General features: G+C 58.5%; 2 protein-coding genes across 4 annotated transcripts in view; one reads left to right on the top strand and one right to left on the bottom strand.

Moving 5' to 3' along the window:
* Window positions 1–13,723, top strand: RUSF1 (RUS family member 1). Its single transcript, XM_029057695.2, has 14 exons — window positions 1–224; window positions 7,025–7,102; window positions 7,258–7,372; window positions 8,380–8,425; window positions 8,567–8,599; window positions 8,700–8,805; window positions 11,342–11,443; window positions 11,660–11,730; window positions 12,145–12,329; window positions 12,415–12,472; window positions 12,659–12,729; window positions 12,898–13,041; window positions 13,170–13,247; window positions 13,395–13,723. The coding sequence occupies exons 1-14, from the start codon at window positions 24–26 to the stop codon at window positions 13,487–13,489; spliced, it is 1,383 nt and encodes a 460-aa protein (XP_028913528.1). The 5' UTR covers window positions 1–23; the 3' UTR covers window positions 13,490–13,723.
* The window catches only part of SLC5A2 (solute carrier family 5 member 2), a 10,732-nt gene continuing 3,216 nt past the window's right edge, over window positions 13,584–21,099 (bottom strand). For 2 of the 3 annotated variants that reach the window (XM_029057678.1, XM_029057680.1), the window contains 11 exons: window positions 20,977–21,082; window positions 18,147–18,242; window positions 16,858–16,938; window positions 16,503–16,732; window positions 16,281–16,416; window positions 16,079–16,186; window positions 15,819–15,969; window positions 15,523–15,691; window positions 15,133–15,348; window positions 14,372–14,504; window positions 13,584–14,147 (listed from right to left, as the gene is read on the bottom strand). In XM_029057678.1, coding sequence (XP_028913511.1) covers window positions 13,921–14,147; window positions 14,372–14,504; window positions 15,133–15,348; window positions 15,523–15,691; window positions 15,819–15,969; window positions 16,079–16,186; window positions 16,281–16,416; window positions 16,503–16,732; window positions 16,858–16,938; window positions 18,147–18,242; window positions 20,977–21,082 — 1,653 coding nt within the window. In that variant the 3' untranslated portion in view covers window positions 13,584–13,920. The remainder of the gene's footprint in view (window positions 14,148–14,371; window positions 14,505–15,132; window positions 15,349–15,522; window positions 15,692–15,818; window positions 15,970–16,078; window positions 16,187–16,280; window positions 16,417–16,502; window positions 16,733–16,857; window positions 16,939–18,146; window positions 18,243–20,976; window positions 21,083–21,099) is intronic. The other variant, XM_029057679.2, reaches the window with a different exon arrangement.

Raw genomic sequence — 21,099 nt, forward strand, 5'->3', positions numbered from 1 at the left:
GCGGAGGGCCCCGCCCCGTCACCATGGCGACGCCGAGGCCGAGGCCGAAGCCGAAGCCGAAGCCGAAGGGGCCGCCCAGGGCGGAGGAGATGGCGGTCGCCTGGGAGCGCCACGGCCCGGGGCCCCGCCGACCCTGCGCCGCCGACGCCCACGGACGCCTCCGCTGGGACCCCCCGGCCGCGCCCGCGCCCGCCCTCGCCCTCGCCCTCCCGCAGCTCCTCACGGTCAGCGCGGCACTGGGCTGAGCTCCGGGCCCTGCCCGCCTCCTGCAGAATAATAATAACCGTGTTGCTATTTGTTAAGCGCCCCTTATGGGCCCGGCACTGGCCTAAGCGCCGGGGGAGATCCAGGATCATCACACGGCCCCCCGTGGGGCTCCCGGCCTTCATCCCCGTTTTCCAGCTGAGGTCGCCGAGGCCCGGAGCGGGGAAGTGACTCGCCCCCCTGACAAGGGGCCGAGTCGGGATTCGAACCCAGGACCTCTGACCCCCCCCCCCCAGCCCGGGCTCTCTCGCCACTGAGCCTGCATCCATTCGGTGGGATTTATTGAGCGCTTAGGAGGTGCGGAGCTACCGCACGGCGTGGCTCGGTGCCAAGAGCCCGGGCGGGGGAGTCGCAGGTCACGGGTTCGAATCTTGCCACTTAGCTGGGTGACTGCGGGCCAGTCCCTTCTCTGGGCCTCGGTGACCTCAGCTGGAAAATGGGGATGAAGACCGGGAGCCCCACGGGGGGGGACACCTGATGACCCTGGATCTCCCCCAGCGCTTAGAACAGGGCTCTGCCCAGAGTAAGCGCTTAACAAACACCGACATTATTATTATTATTATTATTATTAGTGTGGCTCGGTGGAAAGAGTCCGGGCTGGGGAGTCACGGGTCACGGGTTCGAATCCCGGCTCTGCCCCTTGTCAGCTGGGTGACTGTGGGTGAGTCACTTCACTCCTCTGGGCCTCGGTGACCTCATCTGGAAAATGGGGATGAAGACCGGGAGCCTCACGGGGGACCACCTGATGACCCTGGATCTCCCCCAGCGCCGAGAACAGGGCTCTGCCCATAGTAAGCGCTTAACAGATACCGACATCATGATTATTATTGCAGCGTGGCTCGGTGGAAAGAGCCCGGGCTGGGGAGTCAGAGGTCACGGGTTCGAAGCCCGGCTCTGCCCCTTGTCAGCTGGGTGACTGTGGGCGAGTCACTTCACTCCTCTGGGCCTCAGTGATCTCATCTGGAAAATGGGGATGAAGACCGGGACCCTCACGTGGGACCACCTGATGACCCTGTAGCTCCCCCAGTGCTTAGAACAGCACTGCTGTGCGCATAGTAAGTGCTTAACAGATACCCACATTATGATGATTATTGCAGCGTGGCTCGGTGGAAAGAGCCCGGGCTGGGGAGTCACAGGTCACGGGTTTGAATCCCGGCTCTGCCACTTGTCAGCTGGGTGACCGTGGGCGAGTCACTTCACTTCTCTGCGCCTCAGTGACCTCGTCGGTAAAATGGGGATTAACTGAGCCTCCCGTGGGACAACCTGATGACCCTGTAGCTCCCCCGGCGCTTAGAACAGTGCTTGGCACATAGGAAGCGCTTAACAAATACCAACATTACTAAGCGCTTGGAATGTACAATTCGGCAACAGATAGAGACAATCCCTGCCCAAAGACGGGCTCGCGGTCTAATCGGGGGAGACAGACGGACAAAAACAAGATAACATGACCACAGTCAATAGAATCAAGGGGGTGGACACCTCATTGACAAAATAAATAGGGTAGTGAAAATATTGCCTATCAACCTCCACGCAAAACAAAAACTTCTCACTCTGGGCTTCAAGGCTCTCCATCCCCTTACCCCCTCCTACCTCACCTCCCTTCTCTCTATCTCCTGCCCACCCCGCACGCTCCGCTCCTCCGCCGCCCACCTCCTCACCGTCCCTCGTTCTCTCCTATCCCGCCGTCGACCCCTGGCCCACGTCCTCCCGCCGTCCCGGAACGCCCTCCCTCCTCACCTCCGCCAAACTCATTCTCTTCCCCTTTTCAAAACCCTACTTAGAGCTCACCTCCTCCAGGAGGCCTTCCCAGACTGAGCCCCCCTTCCCCTCTGCCCCTCCTCCCCTCCCCATTCCCCCTTCTCCCTCCCTCCTCTCTTCCTCCTCCCCCCCCCCCAGCACTTGTGTATCTTTGTACATATTTATTATTCTACTTATTTTATTCATGATGTGTATGTATCTGTGATTCTATTTATATTGAAGCTATCGATGCCTGTCCGCTCGCTTTGTTTTGTTGACTGTCTCCCCCTGCTAGACCTCGAGCCCGTTGTTGGGCAGGGATGGGCTCTATCTGCTGCCGAATTGGACTTTCCAAGCGCTTAGTAGAGTGCTCTGCACACAGTAAGCGCTCAATAAATGCGATTGAATGAATGAATGAATGTACAGTTCGGCAACAGGGAGAGGCAATCCCTGCCCAACAATGGGCTCACGGTCTAGAAGGGGGAGACACACAATAACACAAAACAAGCAGTCAGGCAACAGTACCATCAAGATAAATAGAATCATAGATATATATTCACATCATTAATAAAATAAGGTAACAAATAATATATACAAATATATACAGGTGCTGTGGGGAGGGGAAGGGGGAAAGGCAAAGGGAGGGAGTAGGGAGAATGGGGAGGGGAGGAGGGGCAGAGGGAAAGGGAGGGCTCAGTCTGGGAAGGCCTCCTGGAGGAGGTGAGCTCTCAGCAGGGCTTTGAAGAGGGGAAGAGTGTCAGTTTGGTGGATGTGAGGAGGGAGGGCGTTCCGGGACGGCGGTAGGATGTGGGCCAGGGGACGGGACGACGGGACAGGCGAGAGCGGGGGACCGTGAGGAGGTGAGCGGCAGAGGAGCGGAGCGTGTGGGGTGGGCAGTAGAGAGAAGGGAGGTGGGGTAGGAGGGGACAAGGGGATGGAGAGCTTTAAAAGCAAGAGTGAGGACTTTTTGTTTCGTGCGGAGGTTGGTAGGCAACCACTGGAGGTTTTTGAGGAGGGGAGGGCCAGGCCCAGAGCGTTGCTGTAGGAAGATGATCCGGGCACTGGAATGAAGAATAGACTGGAGTGGGAGAAACAGGAGGGAGGGAGATCAGAGAGGAGGCTGACACAATAATCCAGTCGGAATATGATGAGAGCTTGGAGAGGAAAGGGCGTGAAGGTGAGACCGGCAGGTGTTGGTGACGGATTGGATGTGTGGGGTGAATGAGAGAGCAGAGTCAAGGATGACACCGAGGATGCTGGCTTATGAGACGGGAAAGGATGGTCGTACCGTCCACAGTGACAGGGAGGTCAGGGACAGGACGGGGTTTGGGAGGGAAGATAAGGAGCTCAGTCTTGGACATGTTGAGTTTTAGGTGGTGGGAGGACATCCGGGTGGAGGTGTCCTGAAGGCAGGAAGAGAGATGAGCCCAGAGGGAGGGAGGAAGAGAGAACAGGGGAGGAAATGTAGATTTGGGCGTCATCTGCATAAAGATTAGAGTTGAAGCCATGGGAGCGAATGAGTTCACCGAGGGAATGAGTATGGATGGAGAACAGAAGGGGACCAAGAACTGACCTTGAGGAACCCCTACAGTTAAGAGATTGGGCCTGCGAAGGAGACTGAGAAGGAACGGCCAGAAAGATAAGAGGAGAACCAGGAGAGGACGGAGTCAGCGAAGCCAAGGTGAGATAAAGTGTGGAGGAGAAGGGGATGGTCGACAGTGTCAGAGGCAGCTGAGAGGTTGAGGAGGATTAGGATGGAATAGGAGCCGTTGGATTTGTCAAGAGAGAAGTCATTGGTGACCTTTGAGAGGGCAGTTTCGGTGGAGTGAGGGGACGGAAGCCAGATTGGAGGGGGTCCAGGAGAGAGTTGGAGTTGAGGAATTCAAGGCAGCGAGTGCAGACGACTCATTCTAGGAGTTGGGAAAAGAAGGGCAGGAGAGAGGACGATAACTGGAAGGGAAAGTGGGGTCGAGAGAGGGTTTTTTTAGGATGGGGGAGACATGGGCATGTTTGAAGGCAGAGGGGAAGAAGCCGTTGGAGAGTGAGCGGTTAAAGATGGAAGTTTAGGAGGGGAGGAGCCAAGGGGCGATAGTTTTTATAAGGTGAGCGGGAATGGGGTCCGAAACACGGGTGGAGGGGGTGGCACTTGCCAGGAGGGAGGAGATCTCTGAGGATACTGCAGGGAAAGATGGGAAAGTAGGGGAGAGGGTTGGGAGTCGGGGGGAGAGGCAGAAGGGAGAGGGGTGGCTTTGGGGAGCTCAGACCTGATGGTGTTAATTTTCGTGATAAAGTAGGTGGCCAGATCGTTGGGGGTGAGGGATGGAGGAGGGGGAGGAGCAAGGGGTCTGAGGAGAGAGTTAAATGTCCAGAACAGTTGGCGGGGGTGATGGGCATGGGTGTCAATGAGGGAAGGAAAATAGTTTTGCCTGACAGAGGAGAGGGCAGAGTTAAGGCAGGAAAAGACAAATTTAAAAAGAACAAGGTTGGCTTGGGGCTTAGACTTTCACCAGCAGCGCTCAGCAGCTCAAGCAGAAGAGCGAAGGAGGCGGACAGAGGCAGAGATCCAGGGCTGCGGGTTAGTGGAGCGAGAGCGACGGGGGGAAAGGGGATCAAGTGAGTTGAGTAGAGAGGGTGGAGTGGAGAGCAGTAATCCGATCATCGAGAGTGGGTAGAGAGGATAGGGAGGCAAGGTAGGGTGAGATGCTTTGAGAGAGATGGATGGGGTCGAGAGAGCGGAGGTCTCTCTGGGGGAGTACAGATTTACGGGGGGGAGGAGTATGAGAGAGGAGGCAGGTGAGAAGGTTATGGTCAGAGAGAGGAATTTCAGAGTTGGTGAGGGTGGAGATAGTGCAGCGTTAAGAGATGATGAGCTCGAGGGTGCGACCGAGTCGGTGAGTGGGCGAGGTGTGGTGGAGCAGGAGGTCGGCAGAGTCAAGGAGTGGTAGGCGGGCGGCAGAGGAGTCATCGGGTACATGCGTGTGGATGTTGAAGTCTCCGAGGATCAGAGTGGGCAGGGAGAAGGAGAGAAGGAAGGTGAAAAAGGGGTCAAGGCGGTTAAAGAAGTCGGAGGTGGGACCAGCGGGGCGGTAGATGACGGCCACAAGCATCCGGAGCGGGTGGTAGAGGCGAATGATATGGGCTTCAGAGGAGGAGAAGAAGGGGAAGGGGGAGATAGTGCGAAAGTGGCACTGGGGTGTGAGAAGGAAGCCACGCCTCCTTTCCCGGTGAGTCTGGGGGGGTGGGAGGAGAGGTCTCGGCTGGAGAGAGCCGCAGAGGAGACCGTGTCCTCTGGGGTGAGCCAGGTCTCCGTGAGGGCGAGGAGGAGGAGAGAGCGGAAGAGAAACAGGTCAAGGATGAAAGGGAGCTTATCTGTAATGGAGCGGGGCTTCCAGAGGCCACACTTGGCAGCAGCTGGGGAAGGAGGGGAGAGAGGGGGAAAGGTGTGGGGGGTGGGGAGGTTTTGGATGGGAATGAGTCGGTGGGGACTTGGGCGGGGAGAGGGGGAGGAGCGGTGGCGATGAGACAGGAGAACTGGGATGGGACCGGGGCGGGGAGGAGGGAAGGGAAGGAGTTGGAAGGGAGGGGTTTGGCAGGGAAGAGCGCAAGGGGAGGGGGATGAGGGTTGGCACTGGTACAGTGGGATGAGAGGGAGGGGAGGGGGCGGAGGAAAGTGAGGGAAAGAACTGGGCGGGAGAGGGGAAGAGGAAGGTGAGGATTGGGAAGGACAGTTGGGAGCAGGGGAATCGGAAGGTCATGGTGAGGTCAGCGAGGTAAATGACAGCGCTGAGATCAGTTAATTAACATGCGATAGCAATAATATATTAATAAGCGGGTGATGGCCAGAGTAGAATGTTGAATTCTCTCTGGGTCAGTCAGATCAAAAAGGCTAGTGGCGGGGACACTCCGGAGGCCCTTGGCCCAATTGTCTCTGAGGCGGGGGAGGAAGTCCTGTGGATGGCCGATTTGGAGAAGGGTGGAGCTGTTATGGGGGACATGGGAGAGGAAACACCTGGGGCGAGGAGTAAATAACCAAACCACGTGGGGTGGGCTGAGTAAGTGGGAATGCAGGTAGGAGCTAAAAATAACACTGTGAGAACAGGGGCACTGTTATCCCGGATGGGGGGGGGGGCGGGGGGAATCAGCCACATCCAGTCGGAGCACAGGGAAGGAGGGAGTGAGGGCTCCCCAAAAATGGTCGCTTCACGGAGGGGCGGAGCTGGGGAACAGAGTGTCGCGGGGTCCCGGCTGGCCGGGGGAGAGCTGGGGAACAATGTCCCACGGCCCTGGGTGGGGAGCTGGGGAACACGGTGGCCCACGACCCTGGGCGGGGTGTGGGGAGCAGGGGAGCACAAAGTAATGCAAGGTGATACAAGGTAATGAGGTTGTCCCGTGGGGCTCACAGTCTTAATCCCCATTTTCCAGATGAGGTCACTGAGGCACAGAGAAGTGAAGTGACTTGCCCAAAGTCACACAGCTGATGTGGCGGAGCCGGGATTAGAACCCATGACCTCTGACTCCCAAGCCCGGGCTCTTTCCACTGAGCCACGCTGCTTCTCATGACGATGGTATTTGTTTAAGCGCTTACTATGGGCCAAGCCCTGTTCTGAGCCCTGGGGTAGATACAGGGTGATCAGGTGGTCCCGCGTGGGGCTCACAGTCGTCATCCCCATTGTACGGATGAAGGAACTGAGGCACAGAGAAGTGAAGTGACTTGCCCAAAGTCACACAGCAGACACGTGGCAGAGTCGGGATTAAAACCCACGACCTTCTGATTTCCTGGCCCGTGGTCTGTCCACTAAGCCGCGCACTCGTGTATATATCTACAATTCTGTTTCTTTATATCGATGCCCGTTTATGATGTCAGGCTCCCCCCGCCAGACTGTGAGCCCGTTGTGGACGGCGATTGCCTCTCTTTACTGCCGTATTGTACTTTCCAAGCACTAAGTACAGCGCTGTGCACACAGTAAGAGCTCAATAAATCCGACTGAACGAATAAACTCGTCTTCTCTCTCCCCGCAACCAGTCGGTGTTCCTCCCCCGAGGCTTCCCGGACAGCGTCAGCCCCGACTACCTGAGCTACCAGCTGTGGGACACGGTGCAGGTCAGCCGAGGTCAGCCCCGGCCGGGGCCGGGGACCCAGTATTGGCTGGGGGAGCGGGGGGGCCGGGTCTGTCGAGTCCCGGGAAGGGAGGGGGCTTGGCCGGGAGAGCCGAAGCCCGGGTTCGTTCCTCTCATTTTCCTCCTCTGCCTCTCCAGGCCTTTGCCTCCAGCCTTACGGGGTCCCTGGCGACCCAGGCCGTTCTGCGGGGAGTGGGGGTGGGCGATGGAACAGCCTCTGTCTCTGCAGCGACGGTCACTTGGCTCCTTAAAGGTGAGCCCTGTCCCCGAAACCCTAGCCCACCCTCACCCCTTAACGGTCCCCCACCTCCGTAGCCCCAGCAATGTGTCTGTTACGTGCTTAGTACGGTGCTCCGCACACCGTAAGCACTATTCAGATACGATCGAATAGCCTTATTGTACTCTCACAAGCGCCTAGTACAGCGCTCTGCACGCAGCAAGGGCCCGATAAATACGATTAACTGACGAGATCCAGCGCTTCCCCCTTCCCCGGGGTCCCAAGGCCCGGTATGTTCCCCCAGTTCCTCTCCTCCCTCGCCTTCCGGGGTGCAGTCCCTGACCCTCAGAGGGAAGCAGTATGGCCTAGTGGAAAGAACAAGGGCCTGGGAGTAAGAGGCCCTGGGTTCACTTGTCTGCTCTGTGACCTTGAGAAGGTATGGTATTTGTTAAGCACTTACTATGTGCCAGGCACTGTACTAAGCACTGGGGTGGATACAAGCGGATTGGCACGGTCCCACTTGGGGCTCAAGGTTTCGATCACCATTTTACAGAGGAGATAACCGAGGCACAGAAGGTGAAGCGACCTGCCCAAGTTCACACAGCGGACAAGTGGCCGAGCGAGGATTAGAACCCATGACCTTCTGCCTCCCAGGCCCAGGCTTTATCCGCTACGCCATGCTGCCTCGCACTTCTCTGTGCCTCAGTTACCTCCTCTGTAAAATGGGGATTAAGACTAGGAGCCCCATATGGGACGCAGATGATGTCTAACCTGATGATCTTCTGTCTACCCCAGCGCGTAGTTCAACGTCTAGCACAAAGGAAGCGCTCAACAGCTACGATTAAAAAATGCCTGTCTCCTCAAACTCCGTGCCTCAGTCACCTCATCTGTAAAATAGGGATTAAGACTATGGGCCCCGTATGGGACGCAGATGGTGTCTAACCTGATTATCTTCTATCCACCCCAGCGTCTAGCACAAAGCGCTCCGCAGATACGATTTAAAAAATGCCTCTCTCCTCACCCGTGTCCATCCGTTCCCACAGATGGGACTGGCATGCTGGGACGCATCGGCTTTGCCTGGAAGAAGGGGTGAGTCTGTCTTCCCCCCACCCCGAGACTGGTCCCAAGCAGTCCGTCTCCTCCTGGACCGGAGTCGGGTCTCCCTGCCTCCTCCCCACGTCAGATTTGGCAACGTCACCTTACTCTCGTCAACCGCTTTTTCTCCACCAGGAGCAAATTGGACTGTGATGCTAAGAAATGGAGGTGAGAGAATTGGGGGTCAGAGGCCGAGGGGTGAGGCTTCCAGGATAGGAAGGCCCAGGTTTTGAGGTACCATAACATCTTCTCTTCGCCCCGACCCCAGGCTCTTCGCTGATGTCCTCAACGATGCCGCCATGTTCCTGGAGATCGTGGCACCGGCTTTTCCGGCTTACTTCACGCTCACCGTCTGCGTCAGCAGCCTGGCCAAGGTGCTGCTGCTTCTGGACGGGGGATGTCGGGGAGGCTAGGGAGAAGGAAGGGGGGCGTTCCCCTTAGGTAAGGGGGTCACTGGACACAGTTAACCCGATGTAAGTGAGAAGCAGGGTGTCCTTGTGGAAAGAACATCGGCTTGGGAGTCGGAGGATCTGGGTTCTAATCCTAGCTCCGCCATTTGTCTGCTCTGTGGCCTCGGGCGAGTCACTTAACTTCTCTGTGCCTCAGTTACCTCAACTGTAAAGTGGGGATTAAAACTGAGCCTAAGATGGGGCAGCGACTGATTGTCTTGTATCTACCTCAGTGTTTAGCAGAGCGCCTGGCACACAGGAGCGTTAATAAACACCGTTTTTAAAAAAATGGAGGTGAGACATCGGGAAGGACATAGAGAAGAAAAAGCAGCTTTGCCACGTACGATACAATATCTGTTCCGTCTTTTCCGGAGACCGCGAGCCCCCTGGATTGCGTTGATGTGATCATCATATTCATTCAATAGTATTTATTGAGCGCTTACTCTGTGCAGGGCACTGTACTAAGCGCTTGGAACGTACAATTCGGCAACAGATGGAGACAGTCCCTGCCCAGTGACGGGCTTGCAGTCTAATCGTCATATATCTGTGACGTACGATATCTCCCATATATCTACCTCAGTGCTTAGGAAAGTGCTCGGCACATAGTAAGCACTTAACCAGTGCCACAGTTATTGTGATGATGATCCCATGGTGTCCCCACAGGTAGACTAGTTTGTGCGGTCCTAGTTGGCATACTCTGTACTGTGTTAAGTTGGACCCAAAGTGTCAGGGAGTGGAGAAAAGACTGAAAAGATCTGGACTCCGCTTGGAAAGCCCAAGGCCGAGGGGAGGCACGACTGCAATCTGTGAAACTGAAAAGTCTGCAGACTAAACCGAAACGGAGCACAGAATTGTTGATGACCAAAACCCCCAACGGTAGGGCAGGGGCCGCTGACTGGGGCTTGAGGATGGCAAATCTGAAACAGAAGGAAGCTTTTTCACAGCGCCTGGGCGGCAGACGGAATTTGACACCGCGGGAAGTTATGCAGGCTGATGAGATCTGGGGGGTTCAGGGGTGAGAGTTTCCTAACTTGGGCCACTGGAGGAAAAGTGAGGATCTAGGAAAGAAGTCGGGGGCTTTGGAGGGTGCAGAGTAAGCGCGTAACCATCACCGACGTTTTCACGTCTATTATAATAGTAATTGTACTTGTTAAGCTCCTACTGTGTGCCGAGCACTACTGAAGTGCTGAGGTAGACACCAGGTAATCAGGTTGGATACAGTCTCTCCCCACGTGGGATTCCCAATCTATGTAAGCCCGTCAATGGGCAGGGATTGTGTCTCTCTGTTGCCGAATTGTCCATTCCAAGCGCTTAGTCCAGTGCTGTGCACGCAGTAAGCGCTCAATAAATACTGTTGAATGAATGAATAAGGAGGCTCCCCCTTAGAGAAGCAGCGTGGCTCAGTGGAAGGAGCCCGGGCTTGGGAGTCCGCGGTCATGGGTTCGAATCCCGGCTCTGCCACTTGTCAGCTGTGTGACTGTGGGCGAGTCACTTCACTTCTCTGTGCCTCAGTTACCTCATCTGTAAAATGGGGATTCACTGTGAGCCCCGTAGGGGACAACCTGATTACCCTGTATCCACCCCAGCGCTTAGAACAGTGCTCTGCACATAGTGAGCGCTTAACAAATACCAACACACTACTGATAAGGTAACTGAGACACAGAAGTGACTTGCCCAAGGTCACCCAGCAGATAAGCGGCAGAGGCCGGGTTAGAACCCGGGTCCTCTGATCCTTTGTCCCGTGCTCTTTCCACAAGGCCGCACCGCCTCTCACATACCTTTTAAAACGATCCTCACCGTGTGCCACTAAGCATTATGCCGTGACTGTCCAGATGGGCAGTGGCATTTCACACGTTCTTATGTTCCTGGCTCCTGTCTGGGCAAGAAACCAGGACTCAAGGATTCTTTGCTCGTGAACTTTTCTCTCCCTGTCTTCCCTATTAGAGTGGGAGCTCCCTGTGAGCGGGAACTGTGTCTTGTGCCTCCGTCGCACTTTCCAAATGTTGAGAATAGCATGTGGTGCTCAGGAGATGCGCCATAAATGACCTGGCTCTTTCACTCGTCTCCAGCAGTGATGCTAACGACGCTCTTCGTTAAGCGCTTACCGTGAGCTGTGACAGGCACTGTAATGAGCCAGTGTCAGTGCCAGTGCCATTTCGCTACTGCTGTCGGTCAAAGGGAGGAACTAGGAGAACACCAGTGACTGGGGCTGCCTTGCTAGGCAGACTGTCTTTTCTTGCGTTAGCCCGAGGGTAGCGATTTGTGGTCATTTAGGGTGTCCTCCCTCTGGGTTTCCCATTACGGATATCGAGGTTTTGAGGGTATGCAAAAATATGGTTCAGATTTGCAGCAAAGGCAGAAATTTCCATCTGAGTGCTGGAGAATTGGAAATGGCCGACGGCCAACCCTACCCCGAGGGTCCCAAGGCCCCCGGCCTCACGGGCTGCCTTTTTCCTCGCAGTGTATCGTGGGAGTGGCCGGAGGGGCCACGCGGGCGGCGCTGACCGTGCATCAGGCCAGGAGGAACAACATGGCCGACGTCTCAGCCAAAGACGGGAGTCAGGTCCGGTCCTCCTGGGCCGGGGATTGGAGGGTTTGGGGTCCGGGCGCGGCCCGGACCGCCTGGGCCGGGGATTGGATCGGAGATGGGGTTGGCGACGAGGGAGGGCTGGGTGGCGGCTGGGCGGCGATCTGGGATCGGCGCCAGGTCCTCATGGCGGCGGCGGAGCCGGCTCGGTTGTGACCTCCCCCCTCCCCTTGCGCTTTCTCCTCTCCCTAGGAGACCTTGGTGAATTTGGCCGGACTTCTAGTCAGCCTCATGCTTCTCCCGCTGGTGTCCGACCGGCCGAGGTAAAACGCGGAGGGAGGAGACGGGAAAAGAGGGGGTCCTTGGGGCAGGCTGATGAGATCTGGAGGTTCAGAGGCGAAAGTTTCCTAACTTGGGCCGTTGGAGGAAAAGTGAGGATCTAGGAGATAAATCGGGGGCTTTAGAGGGCAGAGTAAGCGCTTAACCATCACCGAAGTTTTCACATCTATTATAATAGTAATTGTACTTGCCAAGCTCCTACTGGGTACCAAGCACTGTACTGAAATGCTGAGGTAGATACCAGGTGATCAGGTTGGATACAGTCTCTGCCCACGTGGGATTCCCAATCTGAGTGAGCCCGTCAGTGGGCGGGGATCGTCTCTATCTGTTGCCGATATCCGGGCGTTCCCTCTCTTCTGACTTCACCCCCTTCGCTGCTCTCGTTCTCTCCCTCCCAGCCTCTGCCTCCCTCTCTTTCTCCTCTTCACCTCCCTCCACCTCTATGCCAACTTCCGAGCCGTGCGGGCCGTCGTCATGGAAACCCTGAATGAGGCCCGCCTTCGCCTGGTGCTGGAGCACTTCCTGCGAGAGGGGCAGGTCCTGAGCTTGGCTTCGGCCAATGAGAAGGAGCCCCTGTGGACAGGTGACCCCCTCCCACCCCACCTTCTCGTTCGAGACCCCGCACCCGACTCCTCTCCCGAGCCCGCTGACTCCCTGTCCCCCCACAGATGTCGGCCCGGCCCTGACCTTAGCCCTGGGGGTCCCCCTGCACAGCCTGGTCTCAGAGTGAGTGGCATCAGTCGTCTTTCCCCTCTCTCCTCTTCGCCCAGCTTCTGCCCACCACGTTCCTGTCAGGGAGGCCGGGAAGCGGAGGGGGGATTCTCCACTTTACACCCCTGGGGCCCTTCCCCTACCCAACACGCTCCCTCCTCCCCTTACCGTCCTGCTCAGCCTCAGCTTCTCTCCCCTCAGCGTCTCTGACCTGCAGCTGATGAAGGCCGGGCACCAACAGGCCTACCTACTGCACTGGGACCGGGCTCGAGGTGCGTGTGTGTATGTGTTGCGAGGTAGGAGAAGGGAGCGTGCTGAGTCTCCGAGCCCTCTCTCAGGTGCCCCGTCTTTCCCCGTCGCTCGCGGGTCCTCTGTCTCTAGTACTTTATCCCCATCTCCGTCACTCAGTTCCTCTTTCTCCTGTCCCTCTTCGTCCCCAGGCCACGTGCAAGTCGCTCTGGCCCAGACTGCTGGGCCCAGAGCCATCTTGAGGGCCGCAACCCACGGGCTTCTGCTGGGGTTCCTGTTGGAAGAGGAGCCCCTTTCCGGGGAGTCGGAGGCGCTGCGGAAACGGGTCAAGGCGGGTGAGAGGGCCGGGGGGAGAGGGGATGGGGGAGCGGTGGGGTGGACGCGCGTCTCCTAACGCTGGGCGGAGAAGCGGGGGGACCGGCCGCTCGGGCGCGTCAGCCTGAGCGGACGTTTCTGCCGCCAGCCCCAGAGATGGAAAGTTGGGCCATCATCGAGCAGACACACCACGTCCTGGATGCCCTGTTTCCTGACTTCCTGAGAGGTAACGGGGGAATTCTGCCTTTTTACAGCTCCTTTCTCTGCGGCCGTCCCCGCCCGGTGCCCGAGCGTCTTTTCCCCAGCGTGTCCCTCCTCTTTGGGTTCCTCCGTCTCTTCCCCACAGCCGCCCCCCCCCTCCTCCTCCCCGCAGGGCTGCAGGCAGCAGGCTGGGAGACCGAGCGTCATCTCCTAGAGGTGGACGAGTGGAGAGCCGGCTGGTCGCGTGACGACAAGAAGAGTCTCTGAGAGCCCCCGGCGGGCCCGTCATCTCCCCGGGCAGGAGCCAAGGTGGAAGGAAGGAAGGAAGGCCGCGCACAGTGAGTTCCTGATAGGGCAGAGAGTCTCTCCCTCACTGGCAAGTTTTATTTTGGGCCGTTCTCGCCAACCCACAGAGAGCCACCATTTACAAACCCCGAAGTTGAAGCAGCCCGTACGGGCTGAGTCCACGGCCGGTGTTCAATAAATCTCTGTTGGAGGCGACCTTGACGGTGAAAGAGATAAAGAGCTCAGGAGGAGGCGGAGGCAGACGAAAGGCAGGGTCTGATTCTGAGCTCGTCCCTCCGTCGCGGGATGCTGGGCCCTCCCGGGTGGCCGTGGCCGCCTCCCGCCGTGCCCCGCTTCTGCAGGCCGGCCGTGGGGCGGTTTCCAGGGCTCCCCAGTTGTATCACGCCTCCCTGTCAGGCGTAGAAGCCCCACAGGAAGATGGCCACTGCCATCATGATCACAGCATTGAGGTTCACCAGGCGGGCCCATCGCGGCTCCTCGCTGATGTCCTCCAGTTTCGCCGTCGCGGCCGCCACCTCCTCAGGCGAAGGAGGCGGGGGCCCCCCTGTCTCGGCTCCCCCCAGCCCGCAGAACCAAAGCAGGCAGCGACGGGCCGGCCCGGGAGGCGGGGCCGGGGGCTCTGTGGGGAGAGATCGGAGCTGAGACCTCAGACCGCAGACCAACTCGCCCTTGGGTCGCATAACCGTTTCTGGGGCCCTTCTCTCCTCCCCGCCCCAGCCCGCCTCCCGCCCCTCCTCACCTCCCATCTCCAGCGCCCAGACATCCTGCACCCAGCTCCCCCAATCCCCTATCTGCCATCTCCGGGGTCCAGACATCCTGCCCCCGTCCCGCCCGACCCCCTACCCGCCATCTCCAGGGAGTGCTCCGGCCGGCCGTTCTGCACGGGGACGTTGGGGGTCCCGGCCTCTTGCTCGTCGGGGTCCAGATCCTCCCGTTCCTCTTGGCTGTGCCGAAGGCTGAACACGAGGCGGTGGAGCTGAGGGGGGGAGAGAGACCCAAATGAGCTCCTCCGGACCGGAGACTCATCCCGGGCAGGGAACGTGTCCGTTCTGTTGTTGTGTTCTACCCTCCCAAGCGTTTTACTTGACTTCTCTGGGCCTCATCTGTAAAGTGGGGATTAAGACCGGGAGCCCCACGTGGGACAGCCTGATCACCCCGGTGCTTAGAACAGTGCTCGGCACGTAGTAAGCGCTTAAATACCATCGTTATTATTACTCTGCACCCAGTAAGTGCTCAGTAAATATGATTGATTGGCTCCAGGGGTGACAGCCAGCTGGGGGAAGGGCATGGGAGGGGGAGGAGGTGACAGGGCTCGGCAGAATAATAGCAACAGTCGGGGTGCTTGTTAAGCGCGCACTATGTGCCAAGCACTGTACTGAGGGTCGGCGTGGATACAGATGAATCAGCTTGGACCCAGTCCCTGTTCCGTGTGGGGCTCACGGTCTTTATTCCACTTTACAGAGGTAGTGATTGAGGCCCAGAGCGGTGACTTGCCCCAAGTCACACGGCAGACAAGTGGTGGAGCCGGAATTAGAATCCAGGTCCTTCCGACCCTACCCCGCGCTCAGTCCACTAGGCCAGGGGAGATTGGGCGCCCAACTCACGTGCTTGCGGGGGATGGGCTCAGTGCACAGCGAGACGGTGAGGATGAGGGTGCAGGAGCAGCCGAACAGCAGGATGGCGAAGTACAGGTAGTGAACGCCACAGATGAGCCCGGGGCAGGAGGAGGGCCGCACGCAGCTGCCCGAGCCGAAGGAGAACTCGGGGATGAGTCGGGCCAGGCCCAGCAGCAGCCCCCCCATCAGCCCCCAGAACGCTCCCTGCACGGGACGAGAGGATCGGAAGCCCAGGCGGGCCGCCCCTCAGCCCCGGGATTTCCATGATGCCCTTTTCCAGAGACCCCCCCCCCCAGTCGGCCCTCCCCTACGAGGACCTGGGGTTCCGGTTCCCGGGCCCCGCTCCCGACCCCGGTCTCGAGGGCGCGGGTGACTCACGGGCTCGTTCACTCGGGGCACAAAGAGGGCCAGGACGAACACAGCCGAGACCGGGGGCGCCAGGTAGCTGGAGATGGCCTGGATGTAGTCGAAGAGCTGCCCTCCCTGGGCGGCCTGGACCACGGGGAGCCAGGCAACGGAGACCCCGACGATGAAGAGCACCCACACCCTGGGGGAGAAGGCAGCGGGAGGCCGAGCACCCTTGCCCCCGCCTGCCATCCCCCAGCCCCGACTAGGCACCCCCGGGCCCACGGTCCAGACCCGGGCATCTCCCCCCTCCCCCCCAGGCCCCTCACCTGCCCACCAGCAACAGCTCCCGATCCCCGGCCCCGGGCCGCAGCCGAGTGTAGATATCCATGGTGAAGAGGGTGCTGCTGCTGTTGAAGATGGAGGCCAACGAGCTCATGAGGGCAGCCAACATGACGGCCAGCATGAGCCCCCGGAGACCTGAGGTCGGGGGGCCCGGAGAGAGAGGGAGAGAGAGAGGTTAGAGCTGGGGTCGGAGAAGGGAAGGAGGGAACGGCGCCGTGGCCGGGCGTAGGGCCGACCGACTCACCGTTGGGCATGAGCTTCACCACTAGGCGAGGATAGGCGATGTTGGAGCACCCGACCTCCGTCCCGCACACGCGCTCGCACACCTCGGGGACCACGCAGGCCACTTCATCTGGGGAGATACGAGAGGCGGGATGTAGGGGGCCGGGGGTGGGCACCGGGGACCCGGGGGCGGGGGCCGGGGAGCGGCACGGGGCCCCCGGTACCCGGGTAGAGGACGCGGCTGATCATTCCCGGCATGACCATGAGAAACATGGGGAGCAACTTCAGGTAGCCGCAGAGGATGCAGCCGGCCTTGATGTGCGTCACGTTCTTCCCGGCCAGGCAGCGCTGCACGATGACCTGAAGGGAGAGGCGGGGGTCAGGCTCGGCGGCCGGCCGGGCCCCCGGTCCCCGTCCCCCCCCCGGCCGGCCCGGGGCCCCGGCACCTGGTCGCTGCACCAGTACCAGCCCGAGACCACGGTGAGCCCGAAGAGCAGGGCCGGCCAAGGCAGGTCCCCGGACAGCGGGTGGCGAAGCAGGTGGTAGGCGTCGGGGCGCGGCAGGTAGCACGCCCGGGAGACGTTCCCCACGGCGGGGTCCTCGGAGGAGGTCAGCGAGGTCACCGCCAGCATGTACTTAGAAAAGAGGCCTGCGTAACCTCCCACCTCGTGGAAGGCTAGGCGGGGAGAGGGACGGGAGGAGGAGGAGGAGGCAGTCAGAGACCAGGCCCGGGCATTCTACCTACTCCCGTCTCCCCACCTACCCCTCCCTGAACCCCCCGCCTCCTTGCCTGCTCCATACCGTAGCCCATGAGGACGAAGGCCCCCGCTAGGATGACGAAAGTCTGGACGGTGTCGGTGTACATCAGGGCAGCCAGACCCCCTGGGAGGGAGATGCGGTCAGACGGGAGGACGCCCACCACCACCTCCTCTTCCCCAGGACTTCTTTCTCGCCCCCGGCCCCCCACAGTCCTCCCCGTTTCTCCCCTAGGCCGTAGGCCACCCGTTTAGACCGTGAGCCCGTCACCGGGCCGGGATGGTCTCTATCTGTTGCCGAAGTGTCCATTCCAAGCGCTTAACGCAGTGATCTGCCCCTAGTAAGCGCTCGATAAACACGGTTGAATGAGTGAACCACCCCTCCCCAAGCTCTGCCTCGTCCAGCTGGTGAGGATGGGCACCAGGAAAGGAAGGACCCACCCTCGGCCCTGGGAACTTGGCTGGGAGAAGCCTCCCTCTCATTGCTTAACTCCTCCCCTGCAACGGGAAAGAGCCCCGGCTTGGGAGTCAGAGGTCACGGGTTCGAATCCCCACTCTTCCACTTGTCAGCTGGGTGACTGTGGGCAAGTCACTTCACTTCTCTGGGCCTCAGTTACCTCGTCTGGAAAACGGGGGTTGACCGTGAGCCTCACGTGGGACGACCCGATGACCCTGTATCTACCCCAGCGCTTAGAACAGCGCTCTGCACATAGTAAGCGCTTAACGAATACCAACATTATTATTATTAACAAGCCATGTCTCCCACTCCCCAATCATTCAATCGTATTTACTGAACGCTTACGACGTGCAGAGCACGGTACCAAGCGCTCGGAATGTACAATTCGGTGACAGATAGAGACCATCCCTGCCCAAAGACGGGCTCACTGCCTTAACGGGGGAGACAGACGGCAGAGCAAAACAGAGCAAAACAAAAACAAGACAACATTATCAAGATAAATAGAATCAAGGGGATGGACACCTCATTAACAATCATGCCCCTCCGCTCCGACCAAGCCACCCCCTCCATTAGGTCCTCCCCCCGGCTTCCACCTTCCTCTTCCTCTTTCCCCTCTTCCTCTTTCCCCTCTTCCTCTTTCCCCTCCTCCTTGAGCCAGTAATAATAATTCTGGTATTTTTTAAGCGCTTACTATGTGCAGGGCACTGTTCTAAGCGCCGGGGGGGGGGGGATACGGGGCAATCAGAGCGTCCCTCGTGGGGCTCACATTTTTTAATCCCCGTTTTTACGGATGAGGCAACTGAGGCACAGAGAAGTTAAGTGACTCGCCCAAGGTCACACAGCAGACAAGTGGCAGAGCCGGGATTAGAACCTACGACCTCTGACTCCCAAGCCCGGGCTCCTTCCGCTGAGCCACGCTGTAAGTCCCATCGCTTTCCAGTCTCGTCTTTTTTGTTTCCTCTCCCCATCTTCTCCTGGAAGGCAAAAAGTCCCGCTAACAATAATGATAATGTCGGTATTTGTTAAGCACTTACTATGTGCAGAGCACTGTTCTAAGCGCTGGAGAGGACACAAGGTGATGTCCACGTGGGGCTCACGGTCCTCATCCCCATTTTACAGATGAGGTCATTGAGGCATAGAGAAGTGACTTGCCCCCAGTCACCCAGCTGACAAGGGGCAGAGCCGGGATTCGAACCCGTGACCTGCGACTCTCAAGCCCGGCCTCTTTCCACTGAGCCACGCTGCTTCCTGGCTACTGGCCAGGAAGGCCGGCCATGGGGGCCCGGTTACAAAACGGAGGGAAGGAAAAGAGTGGTGGCCCGAAGGCCCTCTCCGGGCATGAAGGAAGGCGCCCAATCAAACAGATGACGCGCCAACAGAGGCCGGTGACCCTGGCCCGAGGCAGCCCTCCCCACTCCCGCCCTGACGGCGGAGTCTCCACGCCGTGAGCGGGACGCTGGTTTCCCAGCTCTGCTTTCTCTAAAGGAGGCGAGCACAGAGCCACAGACAGACAGACCGCGAGGTACGGCGTTAAATGCTTTCTAGAAAAAGGCATCTGCCCTGCCCGGCTCTCCCTGCTTAACAGTCCAGGCTGCTGCGCAGCGTGGGGTGAAGAAAAGGAGCAGCGGAGCCGTGAATGGAGGCGGGATGACGGGGCTTGTCCCTCCTTCTGCTTTGGAGATTCAGCCTACGTCCCCTCCGACGCCGTTCTAGTTCCGAAGGATTCTGCCACCACCCCCTCGGGACTCCACTCCAAACCTGACCCGTCGAAGTCCCGCGCTATCCGCCCCGGCGCTAGCCGGGGAAGAGGAAGGGAACTGTGCTTCAACCCTGGTTCTGGGAAGCCGGTTCAGGTTCGACTTTCTGCCCCTCTCCCTGGTCTTGGCACCCACTCTTTCCCCCCTGTGCGGGGAGAGAGGAAGGGACGGAAGGAAGGAGGGAGGAGGCTCCTCCCATCCTCTCGGCTGTAAGGTCACCGAGGGCAGAAAACCCGCTGCCAACTCTGTTGTACTCTCCCAAGCGACGAATACAGTGCTCTACACATAAGCGGTCTAAAACACGTCTGAAACAGCTCCTAATCTTTCCTCCCAAACCCTGTCCTCTCCCTGACTTCCCCGTCACCGTGGATAGTACGACCGCCCTTCCCGTCTCACAGGCCCGCGACCTCGGTGTCACCCCTGACTCGGCTCTCTCGTTCACCCCACGCATCCGATCCGTCACCGACACCTGCCGGTCTCACCTTTACCGTATCGCCAAGATCCGCCCTTTCCTCTCCGTCCAAAGGGCTACCGTACCGGTACAGGCTCTCATAATATCCCGGCTGGATTACTGTGTCAGCCTGCTCTCTGATCTCCCTCCCTCCTGTCTCTCCCCACTCCAGTCTATTCTTCACTCCGCTGCCCGGCTCATCTTCCTGCGGAAACGCTCTGGACGTGTCACCCCCCTTTTTAAAAACCTCCAGTGGTTACCTATCAACCTCCGCACGAAACAGAAACTCCTCACTCTTGGCTTCAAAGCTCTCCATCCCCTTGCCCCCTCCCACCTCACCTCCCTTCTCTCCTTCTCCAGCCCACCCCGCACGCTCCGCTCCTCTGCCGCCCGCCTCCTCACCGTCCCCCGTTCGCGCCTGTCCCGCCGTCGACCCCTGGCCCACGTCCTACCGCTGGCCTGGAATGCTCTCCCTCCTCACGTGCATCAAACTCACTCTCTTCCCCTCTTCAAAGCCCTACTGAGAGCTCACCTCCTCCAAGAGGCCTTCCCAGACTGAGGCCCCCTTTCCCTCTGCTCTCCCTCCCCTCCCCCCCCAAACTCTGCTCCTCCCCCTTCCCCCCTCCCGTCCCCTCAGCACTCTGCTCATTTGTATATATTATTTATCACCCTATTTTTTTTGTCGATGAGCTGTACATCCCCTTGATTCTATTTATCAAGAAGCAGAGAAGCGGCGTGGCTCAGTGGAAAGAGCGCGGGCTTGGGAGTCAGAGGTCACGGGTTCTAATCCCGGCTCTGCCGCTGGTCAGCTGTGTGACCTCGGGCAAGTCACTTAACTTCTCTGTGCCTCAGTTACCTCATCTGTCAAATGGGGATTCAAACTCTGAGCCCCATGTGGGACAACCTGATCGACCTGTATCCCCCAGCGCTTAGAACAGTGCTTTGCACATAGTAAGCGCTTAACAAATACCACAATTTATTTATTTTTAAATTTATTTCATCTTGATGACGATGTCTTGTTTCTGTTTTGTTCTCTTTTGCTTTGCTGTCTCCCCCGTTTAGACCGTGAGCCCGTCATTGGGCAGGGATGGTCTCTATCTGTTGCCGAATTGTCCATTCCAAGCGCTTAGTACAGTGCTCTGCACATAGTAAGCGCTCAATAAATACTATTGAGTGAATGAATGAATGAAAATGATCAGTAAATGGCATCGATGATGATGATGGTGGTGGTGATGACGATGATCCTGGTTCCCAGGGCCTATTCCCAGTGGCGAGAGCCAAGTCCTTCCCGTCCCTGGGCCCATCCTTGGAAAAGGGACCCTTTTTCACTCCCAAAATGTGTCTGGAACCCCAGGAGTAAGATATTCCAGAGACAGTTTCTTAAAAGGGTTTGGTTTTTGTTTTTTTAGTTTCTCCATCCGGAGGCCCCGACCTCAACTCCCTCAAGCCCCTGGCATCTCCTGGCACCTCCTGCCCCGCCCCCTCAGGCGCCCCCGACACCTGTCACGGTGTAGATCATGGTGATGATGAGCAGGGCGATGACGGAGGCATAGATGTTCCATCCCAGAGCCTGCTGGATGAACACAGCTCCTGAGAACATGTCCACCTGGAACGAAGGTGAGA

This window comes from Ornithorhynchus anatinus, chromosome 2, assembly GCF_004115215.2.
Source record: "Ornithorhynchus anatinus isolate Pmale09 chromosome 2, mOrnAna1.pri.v4, whole genome shotgun sequence".
Lineage (NCBI taxonomy): Eukaryota > Metazoa > Chordata > Mammalia > Monotremata > Ornithorhynchidae > Ornithorhynchus > Ornithorhynchus anatinus.

Excerpts from the sequence above, each read along its gene's own strand:
- RUSF1 (XM_029057695.2), top strand. The coding sequence starts at position 24 with ATGGCGACGCCGAGGCCGAGGCCGAAGCCGAAGCCGAAGCCGAAGGGG. Across the intron at positions 12,730-12,897 it reads GCACTGGGACCGGGCTCGAG|GCCACGTGCAAGTCGCTCTG; the intron begins GTGCGTGTGTGT and ends CTTCGTCCCCAG. Across the intron at positions 13,042-13,169 it reads GCGGAAACGGGTCAAGGCGG|CCCCAGAGATGGAAAGTTGG; the intron begins GTGAGAGGGCCG and ends TTCTGCCGCCAG.